The 12287-nt window shown below is 36.9% G+C and overlaps 1 protein-coding gene across 2 annotated transcripts in view; it reads left to right on the top strand.

Moving 5' to 3' along the window:
* The window catches only part of LOC150087020 (uncharacterized), a 246071-nt gene that overhangs the window by 178881 nt on the left and 54903 nt on the right, over positions 1 to 12287 (top strand). For both annotated transcript variants that reach the window (XM_090371751.1, XM_090371750.1), the window contains exon 9: positions 2030 to 2053. In XM_090371751.1, coding sequence (XP_090227877.1) covers positions 2030 to 2053 — 24 coding nt within the window. The remainder of the gene's footprint in view (positions 1 to 2029; positions 2054 to 12287) is intronic.

The raw sequence follows: 12287 nt of genomic DNA, 5'->3' as shown, positions 1-12287 counted from the left end.
ATGAACTAACAAGAAGATTCTCAAATAGGGGTTACCCTCTAACCTATATAAACAAAGTCAAAAAAATAGCCCGTGATAAAATAACAACAACCTCGCAACAAACATAGCAAAAAAATCCGACAAGACCAAAAAAATATATTTCATCACCATCCCATATATCGAGCACTGGTACAATAAACTTAACCAAATATGCAAGGGAACCGACGTGAAAATCATAGCAAAACCCATGAACAAACTATACACATTCTTCAGAAATCGGCCTTCAAACACCACATTCCAATCACAGCATGACCTCGTATACAGTATACCATGCAAAAATTGTGACGCTGTCTACGTAGGATCCACCATGGGAGTGGCACAGCTTCGAGCAAAACAACACGAAGCTTCGGTGCGGGCGGGTCGTTCAAATGCATCGGAACTTTCGTTCCACGCAATAAATGAAAGACATACTTTCGGCTTTACGGAAACAAAAATTATAAATATTCAACACAACTACTACAAACTACTCATTGCAGAAACCTTAGAGATGAAACTACATGAAACTTCAATCAATATCCGTAGGCCATTCCTATTGTCCGACGATTGGTCACTTATACGCATGCGTGAAGAACAAATACTACAACATAAGGAAAGAAAAAAAGTTTCGGATTAATTGTGAGTAACTCTCTTCCTGTGAACATGATGCCCCGAAAAGTTCTAGTCCAACTTAAGGAATGTAGAGAATAACCCCAACCCCTACCCCCACCCCCGCCCCTTACCCAATTATTAGACCCCTAAATTTAACTCAAAATTCCAGCCACAGGACCAAAAAGTAAAATCGATCCTTAATTATTAGCCCGTTTAGACCTCCAAAATCTAACTTTATGACAATGTTTTGCAAAATTGACATCGCCTTCCCCATGAATTATTAGCGAGTTGGACAAGGAGAGTTGGAAAAGAAGCTTCCTATATCAAAAAATAAAGGTAAGCCCTGTTGATTCATAATATTACGGTATGTATTAATTATTCCGATTTTCATGTATCGTTTAAATTTTTAATTGGTAAGGTAATAAAGGGTAAATTTGTGCTTAATATATATTTACTTTTATAGCTGTGGATAATATTCCTCCTGTTTTCACTAATTAGAATCACTGTTTAATAGAATGAAATTTCAATTCATAAACATGATCACGACCGGTGCTTACTACATATCGTATAGTGAACCGTACTTTACTATGGTGAATCCATCATAACGTGATTTGATTGTAAAATGAACCACTTGTATTTTTAACTATTTACGTGAAACTTCGAATAATTGGAGCAGCCACTTAATCGGGCTGAAATGCACTAGCCCGATGTGTCCCAAATAACCGGAATCAACTGTATTACATTTGGGATAATATTGATCCAGAAAATGGACTAAACATCTTATTCATATTTAAAAAAACAGTACTTCTAAATAAATTATGTAAAAAGTTATTCTTTATTATGCCTCAATTTTTGCAACACTGTCTTCTGTTACAGCAGTTGCTGGGCAGCCTTTGACATAAAAAGCCACCATTTCTGCCTGGATTTTTTTGAATGTTTTTCCTTGCAGAAAGCGGAACCAATTCTTTGATGTGTTTTCCACTTTATGCATTGTGATACTTCACTTTATTCAGCACTGCAAAGAATAAAATAATAATTTTTAGCCATAGGGATTTCAAGGAATCAATAAAAAAAAAAAAAACCCTTTTTTTTTCCTGAAATGTTTTCTTCAAGAATTCTGCAGTTCTGCATTTTTCCACTTATATTTTGTTACTGATTTTTTTTTTTTTTTTTTTTTTTTAGTTCGTGTTGCTGTTTTTAAAGAATAAATAAATTGAACCAGAATCACAAAGGTGATTCTGGTTCAATTTATTTATTCTTAAACTTCCTCCCTGCCAAGTTTTGTATTTTTTTAAAATTTTTGACAAATAAAAAAAATTATGCTCTCAAATAAATGCTAACCCATAGTCACTAATCTTTTAAGCTCACTCTACTAATTGTATTTTTATTTTTCCCTCTACAGGTTGGGGTCCACAGCCACCAGCTGGTAAGTTTAATGTTATTAGTTTGTTTTACACTCCTTACATAATCCAAATAATTTCAAAAAATTAGACTGGTCTAATTTGTGGTTTGTTCTTAATAAATAGGTCATAATTTATGAGAATGTCATTCTAATTTCTGCCAAAATCGAGAAACATGCATTTGAAAATACGCTAACTGAAAAGTTTTTCACAAATTTTCTAAATTTTCGTCACTGCTATTGAAATACAGTAAACCCCCGCTATTCGCGGTATCTGTATTCGCGATCGCTGATTTAATATAAAATGAAACCTAAAAAAAATTTGAATTTTAAAGGGCCGTGGATATTTTCCACCATAAAAAAACATGGACGTGGCTAAAATTATCTTTCCCCGTCAAAACAGCGCTCAGTGGGTGGGGGGAGAGGGATGACAAAATCGCGAGCGTCGATGTTTCTCGCTAATCCTTATTCAGTATGTGTTATGCGCTTGTCATGGAAGGTTTCATCGTTTGCTTTTACTTTATACGCTTATAAATTTATCAATTTATAAATTGATATGCTTACAAAAGTGATAAATCTACCGTTTTGCAGTTTAAAACACTTTTTCGAGTGTGTTAACAGAAGAAAGTGACTATTGTGGACAAGTTCTTTCTAACCTGTACAAAAATATGTCTATGAATAACAAGGGAAATGTGAAAATATCAAAGGTGATGACATTAGCGAATAAAATTGAGTTATTAGACAAAATTTCTAATGGTGAAAGTGTCTCCTCAGTGGCAAAACATTATATAATCAATGAGTCAGCGGTACAGTCGGAAGAAAAGATCCGCCATGGTGTCCGTGAAAACGCGCTAATTGCTTAAAAAATTTGCTCTGTAACTCGTGATGTTAAATTAGGAAAAATGGAAAAGGCTTTAAATCTGTGGATAGAAGACCGAACTCAAAATAAAATTCCGTTAAGTTCACTCATCATTTGTGAAAAAGCAAAACTCCTTTATCAACACTTTAGCGAAACTGGTGATAGCACTGGCGGGATAGGTTTTTTTGCTAGCAAAGGCGCTGGTTTGAAAGATTTGTTTGAAATATTCTAATAAATATTACATTTAATATTAAATTGTTTCTTATTTTCATTTCGATGCCATATGCTTGCATTTCACTATGTACATAGTCATATTATGAAGGTACATATAATACATACATAGGCAAAATTTTAGACTAGTTTTTCTTATATATTTCATACTTTGGAACGGAACCCCTTTATTACTATGGGAGCCATAACTCAGTATTTGCGTTTTCGGTATTCGCGACATTTCTCAGGAACGTAACCCTCGCAAATAGCGAGGGTTTACTGTATTCTAATAAGACACTGTTCTTCAGTGAAGTAACTTTGTGCCCCTATATATCAGTGGTAGAATGGGATAATTGTTACAAACCATGTTTATAAACTATTTAAGAGTTTATATAATACAGACGCCTCCGTAGCCAGGTGGACAGGAGCAGCAGTGCGTAGCACACGCTTCTTGATTAGACCGGGGTTTGAACCCGTGACCACCAAATAAGGAGGATGCAGAAAGGTCAGGGAATGACCACAGCATATTCCAGGAGCAGTATGGCCTTAGTTGCTAATGCTCCTAAAAGCCAAATAACAATATAATGCAGCCAATTACATTTTCTCTTTTTTATATTTAATTATTTATTTTGTCATAACAGCAACAGTGTTTGGGCTTTGTTTTTAGTGTGTTCAGGCATAGCTGCCAACTCTAGCTTTATGATGGAAATCCTTCTTTTTCACTCGATTTAATCCTTCTCAGTCTCACCATCATAACATAGTGAGAAATGGTTTCCCGTCCCTTTGATAAACAAATAATGAAACTTAAGATCTGGAAATTTTTTTTCTTTCTTGTATTTTGTGAATTTCCCCTTATTTTGTTTTAAAAAATCAGTTGTAAGGTATATTGTGGAAGTTCACATTGCAATATAGCGAGTGAAATAATAGTTTGATCATCTTTTATGTGCAGTTATTTCACAATACTGTGTGTAGTGCATGTATTGTAAAATCTAAAGAAGGTAACATGTTAGCATTGCATACAGTGTGTGAATGTGATGTAATCAGACATTTGCAAAGAAATACACATAATGAAGCATGCAGTGCAAAGAAAGAAATGCAAAAATAGATGTTGCATTTCATGGTTGATGAAATAATACATGCTGAATGTTAATCCTTTGTTATAGAATGTAAGCTTATTCTGAGTTGTGCTGATCGTGCAGCTGTGTTCAGAAATAAGTTTGCGATGCTGAAATGGCAAAATAAAAAAAAAAAAATTGCAATTGTGAATGAAAAAAAACAACAATGGCAGCAGTGGGAGGTGACTGTGTAGAGTACACTGGACATCATCAACTGAAGTGCTCAATCTCCTCTTAATAACAATGGTATTAAAAGAGGAGATTGAAAACTTGGTGGTAATCAGCTGTCCTTATCACCTTATTAATTTGTGTGCTGAAGATGAAGATGTATGATTTCCTGTGAAAGTGGAAATTTGTTGCTCTCTAGAAAGAGTTCCAAAAGGAAAGATAGATTTAAACAATTTCAGTTGATGTATGCCACTAAAATAAAGAATGATGTTGAAACAAGTACATGTATGTTGGCTTTCTTTGGTTAAATTTGTAACTATACAGTAGGCCCCCGTTATAACGCGGTTCGCTTTATGCTGATTCGCTATAACGCTGTTCTTATATTATAACCCGTATCTGACTATAACGCTCTTTTACAGATTGCATTTTTGGCGTATTTAACGAAATCATTTCATTTGATGGATTTGATAGCTTGAAAATGAATAGCAAAACAGAATTAAAATGTTTCCCATGCTCAGTGAAATTTTCTCGCACGCTAATTTAATGCAGTACAGTGACTTGTTACGTAGTTCCGAGATCAACATTTTAAAAAATTATCAAGTATATTGCTTGTAATATTTGCGTGATAAGCATTTATCCAAAGATTAATCATCACTCAGTACAGTATTAGACATTGTGGGTAACGGACAGTTTATTCGAACATTGTATCATAATTAAGGCAACCAATGCAGTTACATTTTCAAAGAGTTAATAATGGCCGATAAGAATGAAAAAGCAACAATGTCTGGATGCAGTACGAAGACTATAAATGTAAGAAAAAGACTGAATTTGAAAATTAAATTAGACGTTTTGAAGCGAATTGATTCCGGTCAATGACAAGCGGATGTGTGCCGTAATTTAGGACTTGCAAGTTTAACTGTAAGAACAATTATAAAAAATAAAGAATTAATTTTAGCAGCGGAAACGATAGCTGTTCCACTGCAAGCAACTAGGGCTAGGCCGACTATTAGGATTGAAATGGAAAGACTTTAACTAATTTTATTGAAGATAATATCCAATGCAGAATTCAGTTAAGTTTAATATTATAAAAGAGAGAGAGATTAGCCAATACGGTGATCTGAAGAAAACTCACCTAAAAAAAAAAAAAAAATGGAACCATTTAAAACTGGTAAGGGCTGGTTGAATAGATTTAAAATCTAGGGAGAAGCTGCAAGTGCAGATCAAGGAACCGAAACTTTCAAAAAAGAACTTGTTAAAATTATTGAAGAGAGGTATTTGTATGTTATACTTCTCAAAATGTTTATAACATACAAGAAGCAATACTTTTGTGGAAAAGAATGTCTAAAAGAAGTTTCATATTGAAAGAAGAAAAAAAAAAAAACATTCCAGGTTTCAAAGTGGCGAAGGATCGGGTGACTTTATTGTTGGATGGTAACGCTGCGGGGGATTTAAAATTAATACCCCTTTTAGTTTATTTGGAAGGGTGCCAACACAAAATCGACACATTTTTCATGATTAAATTCATCAATTAATTTAGATCAATTAAATTCATGATTTTAATTGGAATTTTAAGTTTAATTTTGATACGTAAGTAGTTACCACATAATTATATACGTAATGCAGAATATTTTATATGTACAAATATTTGAATATTAAATATTTTTACCGACATTTGCATCTTTTCACTACCATTTATTATTGATTAGGAAATATCCTATGGCACCGACCGCAACTTACAAATACATATGTTACCTTATGGGAATGCGGGCCTCGCTTAGCACGGATTCACTTAGCGCTCCGTTTTTCCGGAACGAATTATCAGCATTAAGCGGGGGTCACCTGGACTGGCAAAATTGGGTAAGTTTGTTTAAAGAGGTTAGAAGTGTTGAGAAGAGCAATATGAGCACTTCTCAAAGTAACCCAATTGAAAAGTACATCGAGCGATCTCTAGTGAGTGTCACTGACTCATGTCAGTGACACTCACTAGAGTTTTTTCAAAACTTCTGAATCATGAATTGTGATCAAATTCATGATTCAGAAGTTTTGAAAGAAAAATTTATGAACCCAAGGAAAAGAACTACAGAATTGCAAATTTCTGATGAAAGGAAATCCTAAACAGACCAAACAAGCTGATAATTCTAAACATGTTAGTTATCCTTACTCATTGCAAAAATTCTGTTTGTGCATGTCTCTTCTGGCTTGAATAAAGCAATTTTCTTGCTTCTTTTAAATATTATGCTAGTATTTGAAAATCTGAACATAGTTCTTCAATCGAACATACCTCACATTCATATACTGAGGTCATTACTGCTAGATATGTTGAAGAATTATGTGAAAATTTATTTTACCAGTAGTTTTCATATTTTTTACTTTCATTTTGAAAGTTGATTGCTATACAGACAAAGTGAGAAAGGTGATTTGTACTTACCCATAGGCCTATTGCTAAGGTCATGGAGAGTCTGAAACAAGAGAAGGTTCAGTGTTTTTTGCTTGATGAGGAAGTACTCTATGGTTACTTGTGACGACATGGTGTGCAAGTTCCCATTTAAAAATGATGTCCCTGTGCTGAGGTAGCACAAATTCATCAATTTGCAGTGCATTTTCAACTTTGAAATTTTTTTGTAGATATGCTTCTTTGTGTCATTTAAAATAAAGAAATAGGTGAAGAATAAATATTTTGCAGCATCAGTTCTGTCAGTTTCAATGTGAGAACCTACCAGATGCTGTTATTGAAGAAGAAAGAATTGGTGTGCAGTGGTCCTTGCTCGTGGAACTGGCAAGTACTCAAGGAAGCTTGAAATGTGATAAATTATCCGAAGTCATGCTTGTCAATTTCATAATTTCTCATAGCAGTGCTCAGTGTGAGAGAATATTCTGCCAAGTTAGAAAAACAAAAACTAAGTTCAGCCCTTGTCTTTCTGGTGAAGCTGTGGAAATGCTTCTGACAGTGAAGTCTGGACAGTAAGTCCTTTGTTACGAACAGGTTCTTTTTTTTTTTTTTTTTTTTGAGTCAACATTTCTGATGAGGGTAAAGTCTGTAAAAGTGTATCTCTTAATGCAATCAAAATCAGCTGATTTCTAATAGAAAATTCAAACAGAAATCCATATAAAAATGTTACGTAAACTAATTAAAGGCAATATTGGTAAATATTGCCAATTGGCAATACTGGTAAACTAAACTTAAAATTTGATTAGGCAATTGCTTCATTTTTCCGGCGCCTCCGTAGCCAGGTGGGCAGGAGCAAAAGTGTGTAGCACACGCGTCTTGATTAGACCGGAGTTCGAGCCCGTGAGCCACCAAATATGAAGGATGCGGAAATGTAAGGGAATGACCACCGCATATCCCCGGAGCAATATGGCCTTAGTTGCTAATACTCCTAAAAACCAAATAACAACAACAACAGGTGAAAAAGGCCTATGCGCTCCGCATTGATATTATTGAAATGAAAAAAAAATTAATTCCTCAGAGCGGTTTAATACTAGAACATACATACAAAGAACGGTTAATATACAAAAGAGTTTCGGCTGAGTAGACAGCCTTCTTCAGTTAAACAGAAAATATATTAAATGACAGAATGGAGGTGTGCACTGCCAAGTTGGTGCGTGAGGCACGTGGCTAATTGTTTGAGGTTGAAGTTTGTGGCTGTGACGTATGGTGGTGACGCAGCCAGCGTTTGTATATGGACAGAATTATTGCTTCTGTGATAGGGTTAACTTGACAACCACTGTTCCTGTTCAAAGAGGTATCCGAGCATTTTATGTTTAACGATTCCAACCAAGTGCGCCGTAGGTAATGGTGGGACCTGTCCACAACCACGACATTGCGGTGTGGGTCAATGTCGTGGTGGGTTGTACAGACATGCTCGGCAATAGCTGAGTGTTCCACATCTGCCAAACGGATCGCCCTTTTATGTTCTGAGAGACGTTTCTTGAGCCGATGTCCAGTCTCTCCAAAGTAGCAGCTAGTGCAGTCACGGCAAGAGATGCGATAGACCAAACCGCTCTGCAGAAGGGTGGGGACAGGTGTTTTCACGTTCGAAATGAGAGAACGCAGTTTCTTGCCTGGGAGTTGGATGCACTTTATCCCATGTGATTTAAGATTCTACCGATCTGTTGTGACAGGTTGGGGTAGTATGGGATAAATGCCCCCGTGGATGACTCACCACTGTTGACGTTACTGTTGGTCGCCACGTTGTCGCTTGCCTGTAGGTCACACCTGTCAAGGATGTCGATGGGATAGCCACACCTCGCAACCCACTTTGACCCTGGTGATCTCTGTGCGTCTTTCACCTGCAGAGCTAGAGTGTGTCCACGCGCGAGTTAGCAAGGTTCGGGCAGTGGTGAGGAGGTGAACCCGTGCGTGTGCTGACCGGAAGTTGGTAAATTGGCCAGCACACATAGGTTTACGATAAACTGTCGTCTTCAAGCATGTGTCTTTACGCCGGACGAGGGTATCTAGGTATGGTATGGTGTTGTTCGACTCCAGCTCAATCGTGAATTTTATGAAGGGCGATAGTGAGTTGAGGTGGGTTAGGATTCGCTGACCTGAGTCTCTAGGGATAACTACGAACACATCGTCTACATAGCGACACCAAAAGGTGATGTGATCTGGTGCGTGTGTAAACGCACGTCCCTCTAACTCCTCCATCACGATGTTTGCCGTGACCGGACTGATAGGGGAACCCATGGCTGTGCCATGCACCTGCTGGTAAATTGAGTCGCTAAACATGATTGCACCCCCTGTTAAGCACAGTCTGAGGGCAGTGGAAATGTCATCAGGTGTCAGTCTGGTTCTGTCGCTAAGGGTTTCATCATTGTCCAACTCTTGGATCTTCTGGGTCTTGGTATATAATAGACCTGACTATTTACCTTCATTTTTAATGCTTCTAATTCTATTTGTTTTTACTGTTATCCCATCAAAAAGGTCCATAAACATGAAGGCTGGGAAACAAGACTTCTTGTTTCCCAGCTTTTAACAAGAAGATTACAGTTCAGATTATACTTTTGCTTCTGCAGGTGAAGTGAACACTTTAAAAGATTTGTACAATTATACAGTCGGTTCTGCTATAACTCTCATTTTCCCAATGCTAATTTGCTCCAACACGACTCATATTAAGGAACAATGCCAGTATAACACGATTTTTGTGTTGACTCATGCACAATTTCATCTGCGAGTAACACTAGGTGAATGCAAAACCCAGCACAGAGCTGAACATAGCAACCTGCGCAGCAATACATACAAGTTTACAAAGCTTAAAAAATATCAAATATGTGAGAGCTATATTTCCCATTTACTGTGGGGCACCTCCGTGGGCAGGAGCAGCAGTGCGTAGCACACGCTTCTTGATTAGACCGGGGTTTGAGCCCGTGCTCACCAAATACGGAGGATGCGGAAAGGTCAGGGAATGACCACCACATATCCCCGGAGCAATATGGCCTTGGTTGCTAATGCTCCTAAAATCCAAATAACAAACAGACCATTTTACTGCTGTTCGGAGCAATACAAGAGTTGTTGTATTGTTCGGAAACACACTCTTGTTATTTGCTGTATTCACAAGATAATAGGTAATATTGTAGGTCAACTCGTGTTTTCAGCTCACATTTCTGTTCTAACAGAAATTTTGTGAAGTGTGATAGGGTGAGCAGAGGAGCACATTCTGGAGGTCACTCACTACAATAAAAACAATTTGCAGTTCCCGGTTTATTGGACTTTTCTGTTGGTGCTATCTATTATAAATGGGCAGTAAACCCGATCTTATAACATTTTCATTAATACTGATAGCTGAAATTGTATGGGTTTTTTGGTTATGTTGAAATGTTTCCATTTCCAATCATATAAAAAAGCAAGTTTTCAGAATCTTCTCTTCCTAATTTTTAAGCTTTGTAAATTTGTGTCTCCGTATTTCACTTGTGCAATTTGTGCGTGCTCTTTTCATTGTCAATTGATTGCTTTTTTTTTTTTTTTACCTTTTTAATTTTACAATCCAAAAAAAAGAAGAAAAAAGGAAATGTCAGTGAACAGAAATATCAATCGAGCAAACTTCATATCTTGTCAAGGTAAATTCTATATTTACTGAATTATTTATTTATTTATTAGAAATTTACGATGTTTAAACCTGTGTTAGAAAGTTTATTGGGTTTCTAATTTTTCTAGTGTTTTACTTAACAAACTAGCCCCCCTTTTTTTTTTTTTCCAAGTGCTCCGTCCCTATCTCTATTTCCCCCATAAGCCCTGTTGTTTTTAATGCATGAAATACCATAATGCGGAGATTTTTAAGAACGCATGTACTGGTTAAAGCAGACCCAGCGGTACATAATAAATCAAATAGCATTTGCAATATACAGCTAGTATACACCAAGCTGCATGAGTTATGATCCAAACACAAAACCTAGCAATCTTGTTAAACTAATCAACATGCAAGAAATTAGTTGAATTTTTCTGAAGGAAAATTAACTTTCTTGTGTTGATTAAACTGATGCATTAATCATCTATTTTTGAATGTATATAGGCGTTATTTTTTGTTATTTTGGTTTTTAGGAGCATTAGCAACTAAGGCCATATTGCTCCGGGATATGCGGTAGTCATTCCCTGACCTTTCCGCATCCTCCATATTTGGTGGTGACGGGCTCGAACCCCGGTCTAATCAAGAAGCGTGTGCTACGCACTGCTGCTCCTTCCCACCTGGCTACGGAGGCGCCGTATATAGGCGTATCCCACACACAGTTACGACTGTTTGGTTCCGAGCTTTTGTTGTAAAGCACATCACTACCTTTTTTCACTCTCAAATGCATGTGATGCTCGAAAGTTGCACAAAATTTAACATAGCACTTACCGTTAACACTGCGATTAAATATTGATGCAATATTTTACAAAATTGTGAAAGAAGGTTCCTCCACTCTGCATTTATGTAAAGGCTTGTGACTTTCAAACATAAAATTAGAACACTGATTGACAGCATTAATGGGATTAAAAAATTAGTAAGAGCAAAAGATAGGAAAATTTAAAAAGTAGGAGGTTGCAGATACAATTAGAGAGGATTGATCCTTTTAAAACCTTTATTTTTACAAAATAAACGATAAAAACCTGCTTCTGCATGACCTCTAATCATTCACTTTGTCTGTACACCTTACCAGGTGTACAGTATAAATTTATTGAATCAAATCTGAAGTGGATGCAAAAATTTCTGCATCATCTGGATCTTCTTCATCTACAGTTAAACAATTCCTTGCAGCCAATTTGGGTGGACTTTTTGTAGGCCTATTTGATGCTCGAGAAGCATTTTCACTTGATATTCATGGCTGATCTAAGATTTGAGAGGATGCTGGTCTTTTATGAAAGTAGGACTCCAGTGAAGTTTGAATTATTATTATTGTTGTTGTTGCTCTTATATTATCTCCCTGATTGGGGGATTTCACTCCGTGACGGGTACTGCTACCAGGTACACAGGGTGGTTGTAATGTTTGGTGTTACTGTTGGTCAAGGAACTCTCTTCCTACAGGTGTTCAGGATTGCGACTCTCAGGAGTTCCTTGTAGGTGTTCTCTGGGAGACCTATTGCTGCTATGCTGCTATGTAGAGTCTTTGGAACCATACCGGTAGTTGACATGATGATCTGGATGGTCGTTACTTCTTGCATAAGCCACATCTCCTTGACCTCATGTCTCAGGTTTATGTACTTCCTAATTTTTTCCTCGTGGATTTTCTGGACATTGCTAGTGTTGGGCACCGCTATGTCAATGAGGTAGGTAGCCTTTTCCCTCTTGTGCATTCCCAGTACAGCTTGTGCGTTCGGGTCTCTAGTACTGCCTGGGGTTCGTACTTGTAGTATGGTACACTTCTTTGGTCAGCTGGTATTTCCTCTCTAGCATCTGATGTATTATCCTGGCTACCTGGTCGTGTCTACGAGTGT

The sequence above is a fragment of the Mastigoproctus giganteus genome, chromosome 4 (assembly GCF_048544385.1).
Source record: "Mastigoproctus giganteus isolate SK-2022 chromosome 4, ASM4854438v1, whole genome shotgun sequence".
In the NCBI taxonomy this organism is placed as follows: Eukaryota; Metazoa; Arthropoda; class Arachnida; order Uropygi; family Thelyphonidae; genus Mastigoproctus; species Mastigoproctus giganteus.
This window is presented reverse-complemented; position numbering and strand designations above follow the sequence as displayed.